This window comes from Phaenicophaeus curvirostris, chromosome 1, assembly GCF_032191515.1.
Source record: "Phaenicophaeus curvirostris isolate KB17595 chromosome 1, BPBGC_Pcur_1.0, whole genome shotgun sequence".
Classification (NCBI taxonomy): Eukaryota; Metazoa; Chordata; class Aves; order Cuculiformes; family Cuculidae; genus Phaenicophaeus; species Phaenicophaeus curvirostris.
In genome coordinates this window covers 88,603,699-88,625,361 of record NC_091392.1, presented here as the reverse complement: position 1 = coordinate 88,625,361, position 21,663 = coordinate 88,603,699, and the positions used below count along the sequence as shown (strand labels likewise).

The window sequence follows — 21,663 nt, the reverse complement described above, 5'->3', positions numbered from 1 at the left end:
GGACTGTTAATTCTTCTATCCTTCCCCCTCCTCCAATTACTAACACACTATTGCTGTAAATCTTTTGTCACCCTGTTGATGGTCATGGCTGGACCCCAAAGACTTGAACACTTGATGCACCATGGGCAATTCTGGATGTGCTGCTCTCTTGGAAACACGGCATCTCCCTTGGACATTGAAACTAACCATGCTGAGAAAGCCCCTGGTTAATCTGTGGTAAGCCCTCATCACAAATCTCCTGAGAAGACTTGTGCATTCTGAAGCCCATCAGCATGGATAAAATATTCTGGTGTGGCCATTAGGTGCTAATTGCATGGGAGGGAGTCTGTGTTGAAAGGGCCAAAGGCAAAAGACAACGGAAGATGGAGATGGAGGTAGCACTGTAAATGTGACAAACCCCTTTGAGGTTCACTTGCCCTGTTGTTGGCAGGTGTGGAATGAGCAAATCCTCATTTCCCAGAAGAAAATTCTTTTACAAAGCCACCTGATGATGCAGTAAGGCCTCCTTTGTGACAGCCAGGTCTTGTGTCATACCATTATAACAGGATGTTACAATGCAGACAGGAAGATGTGATGATGTGGCATCATCCCACAAGACATTTCAGGGCATTTTGAGTGCCCAGCTGCAAAATCAGGAGGGCTAGAAAATTTATCAGGGACAATTGCATTCAGAGCTGAATCAGCTGGGCTCCACCAGCCTTTTAGGAAACTGCCTCATCAAATTCAAGTCCCATGTGTTTAGTTTAATGGGTTGCTTCTGAGACTCCAGCCTGCCTGAAAGCAAGATGTTTCCACGGCAGCTAACTAATGATAGCAATGCTTAGCATGACTACATTGCTCTTCATCTCAAAACACCTTCCTCTTAAATTAAAGCTCAAAACCCTGCAGGGCAGGGAAGTGTTACAGAATCTTAAGAAAAATGGAAATTGAGCAAGAATGAGGGAGGAGGCTATGATTCTGGTCATTGAGGAGAGGCTTATTTGAGAGCTGAGGACTACATCTCAGAACATCAATTCATTGGCACAAAAAGGTCTAACAAGAAATTTTTATGCCTAAGATTTCTTTGAAGGCAAACAGCAAAGTAAAAGCAAATGCTGAGGAAGCGCCAATATCTGTGCTGAACACCCACAATGCAGAAGCTGGTAGGGGATTTGAGAAAACAAATGAGGTGCAGGGTACTTAAACTCTACTTCCCCCCCACTGCAAAATCCTCTTTGCATGTTCTAGGTCACTGGAGACATTTGGCTCCACTAATTCCTGGAGACTCCTCACACAAGTGATGTCACACCAGGGTGTCCTTCATGATGATCTTGGGAGACTGGGAGCAGTAAAAGGAAAAAAATAACAACTTCAAAGACAGAGGGGGAAGTGTTTTAAAAGATTGACTAAAGTTGTACAGGATGGCCTTGGCAGCTTGATTGGGAGGGGGCATTGTGTATGGAAGTCCTGGCCTTGCTTACTTGCAGGTTTTGCTTTATCATTTAGCTTAATGGACTACTAATTCAAAACTAGCTGTAAACAGGGATGGCTATGAAAAAAATTAACACTGCCTGCCTGTGGAATTTAAGAATATATAATAAAAATAATCATAAAAAGAAAGAGCCCTGGGTTTTCTATCAGACAAAAATATTTGTCGTTGAAAATTCTACTTAAAAAAAAAGAACACCCAAAATTGGAAAACTCCTCAAAACCTTACATCCCAAACAGCCTCAGCAACTTTAATTTCATATCCAAGCACAAGTTTCATTTGCAATACATACGATAATGGTGTTTAATTGGATTTATTTTTCTACACTAGGTTCCCAATGGCCTACTTTACTCCTTTTCTCAGCTCCTTGAATGTTATTTACAAATCACTCTCTGGGATTTAATTTTAATGGTAGCTTGATTTCTCCCTCCCCCTCCTCTTTTTTTTTTGTAGGTACTTTTCTTTAATTGTATTTATGGATTTGCCTTTTAAATAGGCAATTGTGACTATATCCTGAGCCTGAGTAAGTTGCCAAAAGCAGAGCTTGTTTTGAAAACGGCAGAGTAGTTTAATAGAGCTGATGTAACACCCAGCATTTATTGTTCTTTTCATGGGAGTACCTGCAGGTGCTTTACTTGGGCAGGTGCCCTTTTGCAAAACAAGATAGGTTTCTAATAACACTGTACCCCAAAGCTCTGTGCAGACAGTAACTATTTAGGCATCTGAACATCCCATGAGTTGAGCGCATCTTCATCGTGTGGTGAGAAAACTAAGGAGCCCTAGGTCAAGATTTTTTAAATTAATACAGGGACTGTCTGCCTTCCAAACACCACTTCCAAATGCTGTAGCCTACTTCCTGGAAGTGCCCAGTCCCTGCGCTTTTTCAAATATCTTATCTGGATGTGGGGGCCATGCTGCCTGGACCTGAGACATGCTTGGGCAGCCCAGAGACAGTAAAAGTACTCAGACCCTGGTTTGCCTTCATACCTACTTTCCTTGGAATAAAGCAGACCATAACACCTCACCATGTTATATGCTTTTACTGTGCACCTCTTTCCATGTTCTCTGCCTCAAATGCAGCCCTACATGACTGCCAGACTTGGAAGGAAGGTGACAGAGGAATGAGAAAACAGTGTTTCACCATGAATAGCGTTTGCAAACCACAGTGAAAAAACCACCTTCCTGTAGCAATGTAAAATTTAGCTTCCCACTTGTCCCTTCCACTGTCTCCGCAAAATTTTAGGTCTGCTTATGCTTTGATCCAAATCACAACATGTGGATAAAGACAGCTTAGGATGGGAATAAATATTAGAAGTAGGTCTGCAGACAAACTGAACCTCACCGAAGACTGTTCAGACCTGGGTGAAGACACAGTTTCATGGCTCAAAGCTTGGCTAAAGGTTGTGGCTGTTTAGTTGATTGGGGTTTTTTTTGAAAAATGAGGGGGAAAAGGGAAGGATGAGGAAAGTGAGCAGAAGACACCAAATGACAAGTAGACGAGAAGGGAAAGTCCTTTTTTCCCTGTATTTCTGAGCTGGTTTGCCCATTCCTAGCTCTGAGCATTTGTCAGGATGATGGAGAATGACCCAGCTAAAGAGCTACTTCAACACAAAACATATACTGACCTGGAAAAGGATTGGGGAGTGTGGGTAAAACTCGTTCTAAGGGGGGAAAAAAAACAATAAGCAACATGCAGGAGAAAAGGACAAGCCACTTTTCACACCAAGCAAGCAGCAGATACAAACCTGATGGAGTTGTCCATCCCCAAATTAGATGAACTAGAGTAGGTTTCATACACAGAGTATTTTGCTAGCAACACACCTAATACACATCAACATCCCCTGGGACTGGGAGTCAGAGAGAAGTCATTTGAAAAACTAAACAAATAATATCCACACAGCAAGAGGGATTAAGCACCTGAAGTAAAAGTAATTGGAGTTGACGGGCCATATCTCCCCTCTGACTTTCAAGACCACTCACGTCATCATACTACAGCTTCTCTTAGCTACACCTCTGGCTGGAAGCTAGCCTTGAAAGAGAGGTGAGTTGTATAAGTCCTCCATGGGTAGTTGCTGCTTCCTCAGAATCTTTCCACAATGGAATTTTTGCCAGTGACAGGTCCCCTGAGGATCTGAGCATGAGAGTAGTCACCCTGTTGAATCCCCAAGGGCATTCTGCATCTTTTGAGCATTTGTCTTCCAGTGTGTACAGTTTTTGCAGACTCCTCAACACTTAGTTGTATACAGAGCCTGCTGTTTTGGTTGTAGGGTTTTTACAATGCATCCTTGTTACATGTCAGAGCAGGACTTTGTTATACATCACTGCTGGCTTCACACTTTGCTTCTTACACACAAGGATCTCAAAAGAGTTGCACAGACGCTTAGGGAAAATGGTGTCAGAGACCAGAATCTGAGACTTTAACAAGAGTGTTGTTTCCATTTTACAGATCGTGCAGTTGATGCACAAAGTAAGGAAGTAATTTGCCCAAGGTCAAACGCTGAGCTGTTGGCAGAGCCAGGAGCAGAACCAAGAATACAAGCCCCCCTGGCCTGACTCTGATCATTGGGTCTCCCTTCATTACCTCCACAGCTTGCTGGATGCCTCATACTGACTGAGACAAGTTCCTACTCAGGGACTGATCAATAGGTAAGACATTTAGCTGTAGAAATATGCTACTACACAACAGCTGATAGGCCTGGAGCAATGAGTTTTCTCCTGGCTTACCTGTGGGGATGGTTCTAAGATCAGTGCTGGTAGTTGCAGAGTTTGGCAGGATACATCAGTAGTCTGCTATTAATCTCTGATCAACCAAGGCCCAGCTATTTGGATACCAATGCTCTTTTTACAGCACCCTTGGTGCAAGGGGCTAGTTTTTGACTTCCTGGAGCCCACAAGGATGTAGCAGGTCAGGTCTATCCCTGTGACACTGGCAGATCTCCTGCCTTCATGGCAGTAATGGGGCTGTTTGAATCCACAGCAGGCACAGGGGAGATTGTCTCTTGCATAGAAAATACATAGCTATCCTGGATCTCTGTGTTTATGTAGCAACTGGGGACTATTGTTCTGTGAAAGCAGGCTGTTGTGCTGACATGACTTCCTTGTTATTTAGTTTGGTTAAATAACTCAACTCCCCTACACCTTCTTCCTGCACAGCAGGCTGCAGACTGCACAGCATAAGCAGTTAAAGCAAAGCACTACGGCCTCATTACCATGCTGCTTTTTATTCAAGGACTCTACCTCTGTTCCCCTCACCCACTGCGTGCTGCTTTTATTGCTCCACCCTGGCTTATCAGCAGTGGCTCAGCCTCGACCCTCCCGGCTGTCCCCCTAACCACCTTCCTCCTCTCCTGAGTTTCCCTGTTATTGACAGCTCCCAGGAAAACATGGGGTTTGCACTGAGAGCCACCAGGAGAGATTTGGGTCACAGTTACACTCCAAACCCTAGTAGCTACTACCATAAGCAAACACTCAGACACAACAAAGCGTGGGCAGAGAGTTAGGAGAAGGGGTGTAAGGGTGTGTGTGCAGCCAGCACTTTAGCCAGGGCACTAACAAATAATGACAACTTAAAGGCAAGTGCAAGCACTTCTTAGGAACATGTGGAATCAAAACTGCTGGACTGGAATAATAACTCTACCTGAAGCCTTTCAAGGAGGCAGGGGTGGGATCCTGTCTGCTGCTGCTTCTAATTGGCACAGCCCTTGCCAGCTGCTGCTTCACCTCCATGTTTCCTTACTCCCTAAAGGGTGCAGAGGATGCAAGATGCAGAGGATGCATCAGGAGACCTGCTGAGGTGGGAGCCTGCTATAATTGAGACAATTTAGACAGCAAGACAGCATAAGGATGTGCAGCACCGCCCTGTTGTCACCTGTTTAGTTGTCTGGGATGGGCAACGTCTTCAGGAGGCGGAAGTCAACTAAATTAGAAGAGCTTTCCTTTCTTTTCTCTGCTAGAATGCACCAGGTGGTGTTCCTGCTTCTCTGTGCCTGTGAGGTTGTGTGTGTGCTTGCTTGTACATCACACAGGTGCCTGTGTAGGTGCACACATCCACATATGTGTAAACCTGTGTATCTATGTGCTTGTGCAGCAGATATGTATCTGGCAAATATACATATATTTACACTTCTGTGTAGCATGGGTTAAGGTACATATTGTGGCTTCTACTCAAAATACTTTTCATAGCACTTTGTTGTCTGAGTGGAATGAAAAGAAAACATGTTCCCTCCTTCCTAGTACATTTAGGAAAAAATCCTTTCCCTTCAGTTGTGGCACTACTTTTCACCTCTGTTGCTCTGTGATGGCAGCCCTGGCTTGACCTCTGTAAGATAATTTTCAGAGATTAGTGTTACTTCACCTTTCCTGGGTCTTACAGTATTTTGTGCTTTTGGGTTAAAAACCCTATTCCTAGGCTCTGTAGAGTTGAATCAACCTATTTGCCTGCTAATGCTGCAAAACATAATCCTGCCTCCCAGTTCTTCATATCTACCTATGTGCAATATGGCTTCACCTCCTGCATGGGCTCTGGTGCTTGCTAAGCCCCTCCATGGACTAATTCAGCTCAGTACAACAAAAGAAAATGTTTAGGGGTATTTTGAGGAGTGGGCAGTAGTTTTCCACTGGTTTAGCATGTTGAACTGTTTCAGTGGGTTGTCCACCTAGTACCAGATTAAGGGAAAGGACAAAAGCATGTGGCAGAGAACAGGGCAGGGGGGTGGGGGTGGTGGTGAGCAGAAGGAGTAGGGAGGAAGAGATGGCATCAAGCTATTAGATCCGTTGTATCATCAGACTGTACTCAAGTACTCTCTCTGCAAATATATTCCATACTGCCGTTGGAGACAATTTCATGGTTAAGACAGTGCTCTGGCATGGCCAGTTTTATGCTGTTGTAAACTCAGTCTCCAGGAGTGAGGAGTATAAATCTCTCCACCTACAGCAGGCAATCCTGCTGCTACATCCTTTAAGGAAGATCACTAGCTAGCTATTCATACAGCTCAAGAGAGCTGCTTTTGTATTTTAATGCATCTTCTATCTATGGCATTGACATCTAATGCTGGCTGAGATTTCCTAGAATGGTAGTCACTCATTCTTTTGTATTGCTAAACTGTTCTTTCACATCATTTTGCTAGCTCCCCTTCTGCCCTCCACCTCAAGTAAAGCTGCCAGTACCTCATTATTAACTCTCTGGTTGTTTCTTCACTCCTGGATGCCATTTTTTTTTTTTTTTTGTGCTGCAATGGGACACTGAGGAAACATCGTTGTAGCTGACTCCCTAGTGGGATGCTGCTCTACAGTGAGGTGGTTCTCTGTTTAACAAAGAAATAAAATCTTTGATTCTAGGGATGACAACCACTCCCAAGTATTTGAGCATCTGCTCTACCTTGAAAAAACTTGACACTGCTTTATTTTTCAGCCTGGGTGTGTGGCTGGGAGTGTGCATTTCAGCTATGGTGTGATCACTACAACATTTTTTTTCATCTGGGCTTGTAGGTTTTCTGAGCAGCTTTCTTTATGAAACTTGATTCCCTTCACTCATTTCCTCCTGATTTCTAAGCCTTAGAAATAACAGCTGTAGTTTGCCTGAATTATTTTTTTCCTCTCTTTTTCTCTCTTCCACACTAACAGAAAGGAGAACAGAGATTTCCTGAAACAATATGAAGCACTTACATACTGAAGAAATAGGAATTAGCTAAGCAATGAAAATAAAAGTTAGAGACAGTCCACTGAAAATCATTGAATTTCCCTCAGCTCCTGCACCTCCATTTTTCTGGCTCTTGTGAAGCGCTCAGGTGTTTTCCAGCATAAATAGTCCTTGAACTTCTAAGGTAAAATTGATAAACAAAATTCAACAACTTGAAAGAAGGAATCTTTTCTTCATACACATCAAAAGGAGGCTAAACTAGGACCCTTGCTGCTGCAAATTGTCTTCAACAGTTGCCACACTTCCTCCTGGAATAGTTAATGTCAACCTTGCAAGATCTCCCTGCATCTTCTATGGGTTCTGCCACTCAGTTCACGACCACGGGTAAACCTCTTCCTCACTCTGTACCTTAGTTTCCTACTACAAAATGGTGCTAATAACACTCACCCATTTCTAAATAACTTGTGATGTTAAAATATTCATTGCTAGCAAATCCTTTGAGATCCTTTAAGGTGAAGTTCTGGAGTCATGCAAAATGCTTTTCTAGCGAAAGCAACCCTCCAGCTAAAATCACATGTGCATGCATACATTATTGAATTTCATCTTATATTTTGTTTCAGTGATGCATTTTGTCTCATCTGTGTAATAGGAACCATCAGAGAGGGCCAAATTTAGAATTCAGCCACTAATAATGGATTCTAAACTTAGCATTATATTAATATCAGCAAGAACAAATCTGGAGTATTTGAAAATTGTGTTCCAAATTGCTGCCTGAGGATTTTATTTGAATCTCATGACAGTCACAAGACTAGGGTGAAAAGACTTTCAAAGCAGAAATTTGCTTTGTTTGTGTGCTGCAATCAAATATATGTTCTTCTATGATAATGTCTGTTCTTTAGAAAAAACTTCCACAGAATGCACCCAAAATTTACAAAAATTCAAACTGCCACGAAGTAAATCCAGAGGTAGTTAACAAAGAATGCCAATGGATTTACCCTTTTACACTACATTTGTGTAAAAAAAAAAAAAAAAAAAACCCAAACCAAAAACAACCAACAAAAAACTAAGTCTAAACTTCTGTCTGTTTACACTTAACATGACAAACTCAGTAACTGAAATGTAGCAGAATGAATTTTATTCCATATTTCATCTTCTGATTACCTTTTTCCCCCATGTTCCTTATCATATGCCCCTTTAAATCATTCTGTCTTTTCCCACTTCTCTTCCTTTCATTTTTAAACTCATTCCTCTTTTTCTTGACTCTTTCTTGTTCTCCTCAGGCTGGGTGGCTAGTTCTCTCCATCTCTCTGAATTACCTGTCATATCTCAGCTGTCACAGACCCTCCGAGCCCTGGCCTTCTGTCTCCTTATTAAAACGGCTGTCATTCTAAAGGGGTTTTTCTTTCCAGCTTTAAAACAAACATGTTTGGGTTTTTTTATTTTGACAAAATCTGACTTCAACAAAGGAAGTTAATCAAAGGGCTTGACTGTAAACCTTTTAATTTGGCTATGTTTGTGTTTCATGGCATATATGAACATGTAGGAATCTGAAGCAGAACACTGAAAGCCTTTTCATGGATGGAGGTTTATGCCAGGGGACAAGCAGATGTTTTCCTGTGTCTTGGTCACTGTGTGATTCCTACACAGCCTGGGTTTTGTGAAAGCAATGTGGACCTCCCTTCACCCTCTCCCATACTTACTGTAAAGGTATAGGCTGGCATTTGTGACTCCCAGCTTGTTGGCAGCCACACAGGTGTAGTTTCCGTAGTGTTCCTCAGTGACGTTAGCCACCATCAGCAGAGACTGGGTCCCCATGCTCTTTATCTCCAGACCGTTGGCACTATTTATCCTGGGAAGACAGGAGAAGAGGTATGTAGTGCGATGGCAGTTGCATATTGGGAAGGAAATCACCGCCCAGCAGGGAGCAAATCAAAGTCATTCAGCCTAGCTGGCAAGTGAGGATGGAGGGAAGCAGGAAGGAGATGTGAGAAGAAAGTAGACCAAAGAAGGCATTGATGGAAAGCAGGTGGAGAGAATGAAAGGAAGGAGTGTAGTGGGGAGAAACGCCACTGATGAAGCAGCGGAGAAGCAAGAAAAGCTGATGGAAAGGGAGGAATTCTTTACTCTGCACATTCTTGACACATGGAAATGAACACACCATTGCCAGCAAAGGGCTAGTTTGTACTTGGACAAATGTTTTTTAGTGAAACACACCAATTCATATCTCAAATATGTGCATACACTGAAGCCATGAGCCTGTGTATGTGGGTTAGGTTAAGAAGAAGGATAATAAACAAGCTTCTTAGCACCAGGTAAATGCTCAGGGACATAAGGGTCAGATCTCTTTCTCTTCTCATTTTCTCTCATGTGCAGATTAGAGTGGCTTAGGTCACACAGATCAGGGAAGCTTACACCACAGCAGTACCTGCTCCCAGATGAAGGTACCTAGAGTGGTGTTATTCAGATTCTGTTATTCAGAGACTAACACTGTCTCTTTCTTTGTCTGCATCATCGTCTGTTTAATGCATGAACATCGTCAGGAAGAAAGACCTCTTGATGTTTGTGGTTTGGTCCATAACTTACTTAAAGGCATGGACCCCATCCTCTGCACTACTTTCAGCAGCCCCAGTGCAGAGAGGGATTGCCTCCTCCAGCCCCGATCACATTAGCTCTACTGAGGCTGATGGAACCATAGCAACTTTTAAGTTTTGTAAAGGGTAATTTGTTTGAGGTGAAGAGTTGGGGTGGATGACAAGTGATTGTCTAAGGGTCTCTGTTGAGTGGACTGGAAAGGAGAGAAGAGGCGAGCTAATGGTCTTACCTGGTATCGTCTCTGTACCACTCAAAATCAGGCGTGGGCACTGCTGATGCCTCGCACCGGAGTAAGGCTTGTCGTCCCGTGGCCGCTTCATTGCTCTTTGACTCTGTAATGGTGGGAGGGTCTGCAAGAAGAAAACACATGGTGACTTCTCACACTTTCAGGTGGAATGAAACAGTGAAATTATATCAGGGCTGGCTTATTCATGCAAACCATTTGGCCTAGTGGAGGTCCATCGCTGCTGCTTGCTGCGGCATACACCGCCACTCTGCTCCTCTGGGGAACACCTGCTCTTTGAACTCTCCCTAATACAGTGCATTAGCATTACTCCTTACACGTGCTTCTCTTCAGAAACACTGAATAAAGTTCTGTCACAAATGCACAGGCATATATATGCAGAGTTAAGGTTAATGATGGACTTCTGGATTTATGAATATTTACCTGTGGATCTCTAGTTCACATGGGCTCATCTGAGAGAAGGTAACAGAAAGACTTCATTGAGGGTAAAAAAAGATAGCAGAAAGAAGGACATTTAACAGTAGCATGAAAATTATTTTCCATACAACCTCTGTATCTCATACCAAAACTATAAGAAAGGAAAGGACTGAGGCAACATATATGAGAGAAATAAAAGTAAAAAGGAAAAGCTTTAGCAGAAGCTGTGGGTGCATCTTTAAGTGACAAACTACTTGATGAGACGCTTCTCTTAGGTGTCTAAGGCTACAAATCCTGCCCAAACCTTCCTGGACATCATGTTTTCTCACAGGCTCCAAAAGGGCTTGCTTGAGATTGCTCTGCATGAAGCCTGCCCTCAGCCCAGCATGGTGCTTCCATCTCTGCTTACTTTGAAGCCTGAGAGTTGTGCCATGGGCAAACAAAACTAGGGAAACATATTGGTGTGCTCAGTTAGAGCTAGGTGTCAGTGCTGGCTGGGTGCTGGGTAGGATAGTCATCAGTGTTTTAATCACAGCCCTGTGTTCAAAATGTTAAGCAACAAGCTTTACATGTTAAAAGGTAGAGCTATTTCCACCTGGCTGCTGAGAGGGATCAGGGAATAACTGTCTTGTCTCTCATCACTAATACTTGCACACCCAGAGATTATAGGGCTGCAACTCAAACAGCTACTTTGCTGAGACTCGTTACCATAAAGAGCACTCTGCATGTACAGAGAACAGCTCTGCCATCTGTATCCATCCCAACACTGAAAGGCCAAAAAAAGAATACAAATGGATTGTGTCAGTCAAAGAAAAAAAAATAATTCTGCTTGGAAAATGTCTGGAAAGAAGTTTGTTTGTGAACATATTAGCCATCTCAATGTGATCCCTTTCCTGACCTTAATCAGGATTTTATGCAGGGCTTTAGGGATATTACAGTGCGCCCTCTAACATCATAAATATTAATAAGTGTACATAAATAGAGTCCTACATTCAAAGGCTGTGGGTTCACGTAAATATTTTAATTTGGAAAGAAGAAGGGGTAATAAAAGGATAGCGAAGGTGATTTTTTGAGTATCCTTCTATGATTTTTTGGTTCAATCACCATATTTTCTTGCCATCTGCAGCAAGAAAAGCCTTTTCCACTTCACTGAATGTGGCCTAAGAGGTGAGTCACAAAATGAACAAGCACTTTTCTGTGGGCCTAGAAAATGTCGCCAACAGGCATGTGCTCCCCAGCCTCTGGCTCTGAGCAGTCCCTGCCTTATCCACCCTCCTCAGGTTTTTAAAGGACATAGCCCAGACGGATGGACAGGTCATACCTCAGCCACCACGGCTCTTGTTAAGGCACTGCTGGCCCCAAGGCTGCCTGCCTAGTGAAGGGCAATTTGCTTGCTGCAGAGCTTTCTCAGGGAAGGCACGGGTGGTGGCCCTGAACAAACCAGCCGAGGGTACTCGGAAAGCAACCGCTCTGTGTTGTGCTGTTTGCTCCTAGGGAAGCCAGGATACCCTTTGGTTGCTTTCCCTTGACTTTACCACAGGCCTCAGTTTCCCTGTCTGTGATGTGCAGGGACCATTACTTGGGAAGCCTGAAGGTGGTAGTGTGAGACCAAAGCAAAGTGAGGATGCTCTTTCCTGCAGTCTGGGCTGACAAGCTGTGTGCTCCACAGCATCAGTGGATCAGTGAAGCTCTGGAGGTTGGGCAGGTCCCATTTTTCAAACTAACTGTAGTTTCCCCGCTTTCTACTGCTTGTGGTGTAGTTTAAGGAAGCAATATAAGTAATGATGTATGCAAATGTCTAGCTTTTGTTCCACAAATAGCACTGATTTTTTTCCTGTGCATGGCCTGCGTGACTTCTTAGATTTTTTCCCTTTCTTTCAAAATAAAAGATCTGTCCTGAAGAAAATCATAATTTGTTTCACATTACAAATAAGGCAATATAACAATATTGCAATACCATATCGCATTATATTTTCACATATTCCAACAGTAAAAACGTTTAAGATCTTACTTTAGCATAGTTATTATAAGTTGAAACAAAGTCAAAATCAAACATTCTGACTTTATACAAACAATCTGTTTCAACCATGTTAAAAGCATCGTTGAAATTATGTTTCACAGAAATATTTGAAAATATTAATTGGTTTTCACGGAATGTCTCGGGTTTATAAACTCAGCTGGTTTTGACAGAAAAAAATCCTCAACAGTTTTAGTGCAGAAAATCTGCTACTTCAGTTTCTCATTAGTGACAAAATTTGGTCAATAAAGCAGCTGATATTAAAGTACTGCCACCCAATTTCTAAAGAATTTATAAAAAAGTGTGGATTTTGAAGATACTGTGGGGAGCCTGTAACCTTGACTTCTAAACAAGACAGGCAAGTTGACCTGATTTGATGGCCCAAAAGGAAAGAAAGAGAAGTGCAAGAATGGTATTAAAAAGGTGTTAAAACCATTTGTGGTGGCAAATTAGACTGGGATGGGCTTGAACACTTGCTGCTGTCAGCTCTCTGCCTTAACCCACTCCCTGAGAGTGCTGCCCAAGAATCAAGGCCATGCATATGCACCCTGAAACACGCCTGTAACCACCTCTAATTTCAGTTTAACTTAATATTCTAGTGTGTAAACTGAAGAAGGTCAGGAGAGGATATACCTCCCATTCATCCATCTCTGTTGCAGAGGTATTAGCCTCCAAGGAGGAAACAGAGTAGGCAGATGGGGATATTCACTTTCAATCTAACCAGTGACAAATATGAGCCATACAAATATGGAGGTGGACATACATACACACAGGATGATAAGAATAACATCGGTCTGAAATATCTTGTGTTACTGTGAGAGAAGCAAGCCAGCAGACTGAAGTGGACATCTGTCTGAGCAGATGGGATCCATGCCCCACTCGGTAGAGCAACACCTGCTGAAGATGCATACAGGTGTGGGGTGTGGATGTAAGGCCACATGGCTAACTGTGCCTCTGAGTGTTTTCAGGTGTGTTGCTGTCTCCTTTGGTCAAGCCCTTTCTGTATTGCATTGGTGCACAGAGGGTCTCTTAGAGAGGGCTTTATGCTGATGACCCGAAACCAGTATAAAAGTCCTTCCTGCACCCTCTCTTTGTGGGCATGCCTCTACTGCACGTCTCCCCAGATTCCCCAGGCTGTGATACTCATATGGGCACTGCCAAGATGGCTGGGTGCAGGCAGGCACGTGTTTGCTCCAAGCCGGCTAAACCCTCCCTTATCTCTCCTTGCTGAAGTTTTGCTTCACTCTACTGTTCTTCTAAATATCGATGAGTGAAAACAAGGCATTGCCGGTGTTTATGAGGGGAAAGACAGGGGCAACTCACAGCTCTTCCCTTTCTCTCTCTCTTTTTCTCTTTCTTTCTTTTCTTATATATTCCCAGGTTTAAAGCACAAAATATACCCTGAAATAAGCGTCTGATTGCAGATAGTCTCCTCAGCACTCTCCCTCCTCCTCCTATTTCAGATCATATAGTTTAAACCCAGAAAGGCTTCTTTGTTTATTCTAAAGTCACCCCTGCTTATGGGCAAAGCTCTCCCTGTGGATCTGCTCCAGCTGTGATGTACTCACAGTTCACAGTGACACGGACTTGCTTGACGTCTGCTGAAGCAACTTCGTTGGCAGCTTTGCATTCGTACTTGCCCGACTGCTCTCGTGTGATCCCTAGGATCTCCAGATACTCTTCCTCGCCTTCAAACTCTCTGCCTGGTAGGACAGAAAAATACAAATAGTGGCTCTGTTAGGCATTCAGATTTGGGAACTCTTCTGTTTAATTACTATGGAGGAACAATCACAACAGGGATTCTGCAAATAAACAGCAGTCATGAGTGATTTTAAAGTTCTTTCAAAAGCCATATCAGCAAGATACTAGCATTGTATTTAGTTATGGAAAACATGGGTTCTGAAAATCAGGAAGGAAGCATACAAGTGGCATCAAAATGTTGCATCCCACGAGCTGACCAGGCCAAGAAGCAAAATCTCCACCATGTGAGATCGGAGCAAATTCACTGGTGTGACAGCTGACTACCAGGGGAGGTTAGTCAGTCTGTGACCAATGGGCTAGTCAGGAGGTAGCTGGGTCCTCAGATATGGTGCATTGTCAGCATCCTTCTGGACACTGCAAAACTGCGTAAACTGTATTTCTGTCTCTCAGAGCAACTACCACTCTGAAATGCCATCAAACAGATCGAACTACTGTTAAATATGACCAAACTGAGTGAAACAAAGTGTTATTTGATTCACAGAGACCAATAATCATTATGAATCCCTAATCCACTGTACATATGAAATGACACATTTAAACCGTGCTGCCTCACTAACACAGTTTTGAAAGCAGCAACTTGAGCGTCAGGGTTACAGCCCGGGGCAGGAATCAGGGGAGGTCTGTGGCCTTGCTTTTAATTCACTGTATGACCTTGGGTGAGTCACTCCCTTGCTCTCCCTTTGTGAACTGCAGCTATTAGCCACTCTTTCCCATCACCTCCTGGTTAGAGAAGGGCAGTGAGGTTAACCCACGTAAAACACATTAGAATCGTTGGATGAAAGGTGCCAGGGAAGCATGAAATACTAGGATTGGTATATATAGTCTATTTTTCAGAAAGCAAAGTAAGGCTCCTCCTAGAAGGACTATGAACCGTGTTGGCAGCACTATAAAGGGAGATGCTTCCCTCCTCTGTGAGGGCTGGCTGCAGGCACTGTTCTGTAGCATGCAAAGCCACAAGCTCCTGTTGTGTGTCTATGTATGTTTAGAGACGGCATCCCTCAACACTCAAAGGGTAAAAGCCAGGTTTCAAATAAAAAAACCAAAAAAACCCCAAAGAAACCCAACCTCAGCTCACAATGGCTCCCATTCAGGCTCCTCAGAGAGCAGTCAGATTTTCCAAAACAACATTTTGCCCAGAAGACATTTTCAGTTCAATAGGTGCCGAGCATTTCTGAAACCCTGCCGGCTTCGTGTAATTGCTTGAGTTCTTTGATGGAGTTCGAATAGTGTATGTGAGGACAGGGCTGTTGTCCTTGGCCTCATGGCACAGCATGAAAGCAGAGCACAAGCCCCATCTCTGTAGTTAAAATTCTTGCAGAATCCTACCAGACAGGCTCAGGTTTGCTGCAGTTTGGCCAGGCCAGTCTGGGGATGCCAGCTGCATGCATTTCTCGTCTCCCTCAGAGATAAGGACTTTAGCAACTTCAAAATCTGCTCAGAACTCCATCTCTTACACAATTACTTTTGCCTTTTTTTTTTCCCTGGCAATTTTCAGATTCATTCTAGGGGAAAACCACCCCCCGTCACGGAGACACAGCATGAAAACAGCAGTGTACCTATTAAACTCATGCAAAAACAAGGTTTTTTCTCTCTTTCAGCGAGGCTAACTAGCAGTCCCTTTTCCAGCCCCTACCAGATGGTCAAGTGGGCAGAAATTTCATTATTATGTCTAAAACTTACAACTGCTTTGATGCATGTTTTTGTACCCCACAACAGCCTGCTGAAAGGCCTTACCACATGGCAGCAGTGCATTTTACAAGGGTGTGAGAGGAAATTGGCTCCAGCTGCCCATCCAGTGCTCTGCGATAGAGCTCTCAATCCTCTGCTGTGTACTGGGGCTGATGCTACAGAGAGCCTGGCGAGAAGGAAGCAGGGTGGGATTTTCACAGGTGCTTTTTATTACTGTAACTCATTAATATGTTAGGGAATTTTAAACTCCTGTGGGACCAGACTTAAGTGAGTCATAGTAATGGAAGGAACTTCAGTACACCATCTAGCCCATTCCCCAGTCTCAAGGCAGGACACATGGGTCATGTTAGGGAGACAGCCATCCTCTGCCCTCCAGCGGCAGAGACTCTGCAGCTGCTCCAGACCATCTGTTCCTGTGCTTCACTGTCCTTACCACTGGAACACTTTCCCTGAAGTTTGACCTGAGTCTCCCTTGCTGCAATTTAAAGCTATAATTTTTTTCATAGCCACTACAGAAAAAGAAGAACAAATCATTCCCTCTTTCTCTGCAATAGCCTTTTATCAACTTTTAAATCACTTATGTTCCTCCCTCAGTTGTCATCTTTTTTCTTTTTTTTTAGGCTGAATATTGCCAGGTCTGTCAACCTTCCTCCATAGGTGAGGTTTTTTTAGACCCTTGATCATACTTGTTCTTTCCTTTTAGACCTCTCTGACAAGTTCACATTTTTGTGGAAGTGTAATGCCCCAAATCGAACGCAGCATTTCAGATGAGGTGTTACCATGGCTGAACGCAGATGAAGAATTGCATTGCAACTTCTGTACTGTGCTGCTGTCTGTACAGCCAATAGATTGTGGCTTTGCCATGGCATGATTCATTTTTGCTTGGAAACTCTTTTAATTCCCATATCTTCTTACCACATACAGTTACCATACACTTTGAAAATCCCACTCCCAGTTTGAGATGAAAACCAACACTCCCCTCCTTTTACAGCAGCATTCCCAACTGATAGGTCAGTCAGTTGACTGGGAAGTTAACCAGGCATCAGGGAAAGACTCAAAAAGAAAAGGTTAAAATGTAATTTGCCTCTGCTTTGCAAATCATTTGCTCTGCAATTCTGTCTTGTTTATACACAGGGTTCATTCCAAGTGGGACTTGCTTCTCCTGCAATTTGCCCTTGTCACAAGACTGTCACCATAATGAAAAGAAGGTTGAGGGTGACTTAACCAGCTCTAATGGAGTGGCACCCTCATTAAGGGTGCTGTTAAGTCTGTCTTTCACAGAATCACATCAATGGAGCTCCAAAGTATCCTAAAAGGGTACACACTTTCCTAGGGGAAGACGTTTTTCAGCTTCTCCCTTGCATATGTACATGCACCTAAAGTCTAAACTGTGCACCATGTGCAGCAGGAACGCTTTCACAGCTACAGACAACACTTTCCAAGAGATGGTGAGCTGCTGGTTTGGCCAGTGGAGCTCTCTGGGAATGAGTGAAAGGGAGTATTTCTGTTTTAAAGGGCAAGCCAAAGACATCAATAGGCCTATTCAGCTCCTCAGTCCCCTGCTCCAGGACACAGAGATGAGCATAACACTTGAGGGGAAGTTAATGTGAACATCTCTTGCTGACATAGTGCTAGCACTGTTCCTGTCCCTGCACTGGTGACCTGTTTCAACTCTGGGCATCAACATTTTGCTACAAGAACTCAGCTACTCTCACTTGCAAGACAGATTGTTTTGCTTGCAGCCCTGTCCCCTCTAAGAGCACATTAACCATTTCTAACAAAAAGCATTTATATAAAATTGAAGTGTCATAGTATAGATCAGGGAGAGGAAAGATGTATCATTGTGCGTTAGAAAAATGTCAGGTTGTGATATCTTGCACAGAGCACAGAGATGTTTTCACTAATTCACCTTGGCAGCCAGATTAGGTGAGTCACATAACTCTTAACCTCTAAGGCAAAGGGGGTGGCGTGGGGGGGTGGGGCGCGGAACAGAGCCCTATACACCAAGTGAATTTACAAATGTTTCCACGTGGGAGCCAGCTTTGGCAGGGAGCTGATGGTTGTCACTATGCAGTTTATCAAAGCCGGAAGGGAGAATGCTTGGACAATGCTCTTTGGTACTGACAACAATGAATACATTCTATAAAGTAAAGAGAGGGACTGCCAGCTCCTGGTAAATGAGCCACTCCATTCCGATTAAGACATTTGCCTTGAGCATGTCATCCAGGGACAAAATTCTGACCCTACTGCCAAACCTTCCTTGCTGACCTGGGTTGTCCCCTGGCTGTACTGTGTGGTTTAGTTCATCCCCTTCACAATGAGGGGCTTTCCAGGTTTCCCTTGGGGGGATGACTCCTTGTACAGTGCAGCTCTTCTCATCCCAGAGCATCCCTTCCCATGACTCCAGGCAACCTTCTTCCCTGCAGGATTTTTGCTTTTCACATGTTCATAGTTATGCTGCAGGCCCATGAAACACCATCCTGCACGGCATAGCTCCTTACCTCTGTCCCAGTAAATCAGAAAGAGGAGCTTTCTGTTCTGGAGGCTGGAGATATAGAGTATGAGACTGGAAGGCTTGACAATCAAACCAAGGAACAACCCTGAGCAGAGCAAGCCAGGTGCCTGCTGCTGCTTGGAGCTGGTAGAGACCTTTTTGCAGAGAGAACTGTGTCAAACAGCTTTGATGTGGGCAGGAGGAAGGGCTTTCAAGACCCTCTTGCCACAGTCGCATTTCCCATCCCCTGGCTTCCTAATTGGACCCAGTACAGTAAATAGTGAACCCAAACAGCAAACCTGCTCAGTAATGTTAGCCTGCTGGCAAAAAGCCCCCATACCCCTCATCTTTTGGAGACAGCTTTGTACAACCCTATAGGCTCTTTATATTGTCCCCTATTGATGTGATGCCTGCCTATGGTCTCATATATATATATGAAAGAAATACATTAAAAACATAAATTCTATGCTTTACTTACTATGTATTTTATTTAATTTTCTTTATACATAAATCCCACTATCTGTGCAGAAGTGCATACTTACACCCTCCCCACATATTGATGGGTCCTTCCCACCTCTGCTCAAATGGCCCCTTGTATTGCTATGCACCATCACTCTCCCCTGAAAGGCTAAACTCTTCCTTTCTAGAAATTATGCACAACTGGAGGAAACCCCACTTGTACTGTGTGCAGACAGCTCTTTCAGGTAGTCAAGGGACCAGCAAGGATTTCAGCCACATGCTCTACCAAAGAGGTCTTTCCCTTCATGCCCTAGTTCCTTACATTTCCAAAGGGGAAGCTAGTTTGCAGAGGTGGCAGCCACATTTTACTCTGTACTCTCCCGCTTGTGCATCCAATGCTGTGCTTCTTCTTGTACCAAAATTACTTTATTTCTTTCTCTGTTTTTTTTAATTTTTTTTTCTTAATAACATTGTGGTCTTGAACTAAACTGAAGTTCTGACCCACTGAAAGTATCTGTTTGCATTTGGTACGTGGAGAAAGAGATCAGATATCCTGCTTCTGTGTTGTTTTCCTTCCAAGCCTCTTTGTAGTTGAGAAGAGGGGAGAGCAGAAGGGGTTATGCATCTTTGTTGGGCTCTCCTCTGCCTTAAACAAGATGCAAGGGGATAAAGAAGATTGCAAATCAATAAATGCCATTTGAAGTTGTTTTGTATGTAGCAACTTCCAATGCTGAGCTGCAGATTTTGTTCTCTCTGCACTCTCCATTTATTAAGGTTTTGCTCACCTAACTTTCCTCCTTCCCTCTGCACCATACATTCCCTAGAAACAGGCTTTTGAAAGACAAAAATAGCTAAGGGAGCCTTTGACATAATGCTTTTGTTTTACCTCCAGCTGTGATTTTTATTTTTTTTAATTCAAAACTTTGAATTTTTTTATTTATCAGTCTGTCTCTTCAGCCCTCACAGATTCCAATGAGCTTGGCATTTTTTTTTCTGTGCCTCAGTTGAAGAGGCTTGTTTTTAGCAAAGAGATCAGTGGAGAGCAGCAGATGGTGGATGAGCAAAGGGATAGCTAGTACAGCAAGGAGGGAAGGCAGAAAATCTAGTGTGGCATGGGAAGTGGTAAAAATGGGGAAAGCTTGAGAGCAAGAGAAAAATAGATAGGAAAAAATGTAGAGGGAAATAGAGTGAAGAGAGGGACGGTGGCTGGGAGAGAGAAAAGCAAACAAAGTGAGATTCTTCAGTGACTGAGAAAAAGAGAAATGGTAGTTAGCCACTAATAAAGAGAAACACACTGAGTATGTGAGAGACAGGAGACGAGACGGTGGCAAAGAGAAAGATGTATGGCAGGGAGAGAGGCACAGACATCCCTTGTGTAAAGGGAGCCATGAAACAACAACTGCCAGAGGGACAGGAACAGAGGGGTCACATGTAGTAAGGCAGTAATTACTCTGTTTAAGCAGCAAGGCACAGCAGGGTATTTATTGTTTAAGCTGGCCTCATGCTTCCCATGCCCTTAGGTCTGTAGCTATTACACATAAACCAAAAAACTAGTGCAGTGCCAGGGAGTGCTCTGCACCGGCTCTGGCTTCCTGAATGAAAATGAGTCAGATCTGGAGGAAACACCCTGGCATGGTTTCCCCTGGCATTCACGGGACCTTGCTCATCAGTGATCGCATTTTCCCCTTGCGTGCAAAGCCGTCTGCCATGCCTCCTGAGCCAAGGACTGCACCCTAGGAGCTTCTCAGCTAGGGCACTGTGGGCACAGCCAGGGTTAAGAAATTCTGCCATTTTCACAGCAACTTTCTCCCCAAGCATCTAGCATTCAAATAAAACCTTCCAGGTTGAAAGCAGCCTCCCCAGACTGAACGATGTCTCTGTGCTGTCTCTCAAGGGACATCACTGACCAAATCCAGTGGGAGAGACCACTTGGGAACAACTCACTGTCATTGATGTCTCTGCCCAGGAGCTGGAAGCCAGGACCTGACAGCTCAGATGCTGCTTTCATCTCAGTTGTGGGTGCCTGTCAGTGGGGGTTGTCTGCTTGAAGCAGCCACAGCAGATCTGCTGCATCTCTGAAAATCCACTCCCTCTTTACTCAGTAAGTTTGCAGAAAACACCGAGTTGGGCAGAAGTGCTGATCTACTTGAGAAAAGGAAGGCTCTACAGAGGCATCTGGACAGGCTGGATCGATGGTCTGAAGCCAACTGTATGGGGTTCAACAATGCCAAGTGCCGGGTCCTGCAAATGGGTCACAACAACCCAAAGCAATGCTTGAGGTTTGAGGACGAGTGGCTGGAAAGCTGCCTGGTGGAAAAGGACCTAGGGGTGCTGGTTGACAGCCAGCTGAACATGAGCCAGCAGTGGCTCAGGTGGCCAAGAAGGCCAACAGCATCCTGGCTTGTACCAGAAATGGTGTAGCCAGCAGGATGGGAAGTAATTGTGTCCCTGTACTCAGTGCTGATGAGGCTGCACTTTGAATCCTGTGTTCAGTTTGGGGCCCCTCACTACAAGAAAGACACTGAGGTGTTGGAGCGTGTCCAGAGAAGGGCAACAAAGCTGGCGAAGGGGCTGGAGAACAAGTCTTACGAAGAGCAGCTGAGGGAACTGGGGCTGTTTAGCCTGGAGAAAAGGAGTCTGATGGGAGACCTTATCACACCTCTACAATTACCTGAAAGGAGGTTATAGCAAGGTAGGTGTTGGTCTCTTCTCCCAAGCAAAAAGTCATAGGATGAGAGGGGATTATACCAGGGGAGGTTTAGACTGGTTATCAGGAAAAATTTCTTCACAGAAAGGGTTGTAAACATTGCATTGGAAAAGGCAACCCAGTAATGTGATTGAGTCACCGTCCCTGGAGGTGTTTCAAAGACGTGCAGACATGGCA

At 43.9% G+C, this 21,663-nt stretch overlaps 1 protein-coding gene across 3 annotated transcripts in view; it reads right to left on the bottom strand.

The window, feature by feature from the left end:
- Nucleotides 1–21,663, bottom strand: part of LSAMP (limbic system associated membrane protein) — a 1,019,327-nt gene that overhangs the window by 18,598 nt on the left and 979,066 nt on the right. For 2 of the 3 annotated variants that reach the window (XM_069867324.1, XM_069867316.1), the window contains 4 exons: nucleotides 13,945–14,079; nucleotides 9,928–10,048; nucleotides 8,807–8,955; nucleotides 3,094–3,129 (listed from right to left, as the gene is read on the bottom strand). In XM_069867324.1, coding sequence (XP_069723425.1) covers nucleotides 3,094–3,129; nucleotides 8,807–8,955; nucleotides 9,928–10,048; nucleotides 13,945–14,079 — 441 coding nt within the window. The remainder of the gene's footprint in view (nucleotides 1–3,093; nucleotides 3,130–8,806; nucleotides 8,956–9,927; nucleotides 10,049–13,944; nucleotides 14,080–21,663) is intronic. The other variant, XM_069867333.1, reaches the window with a different exon arrangement.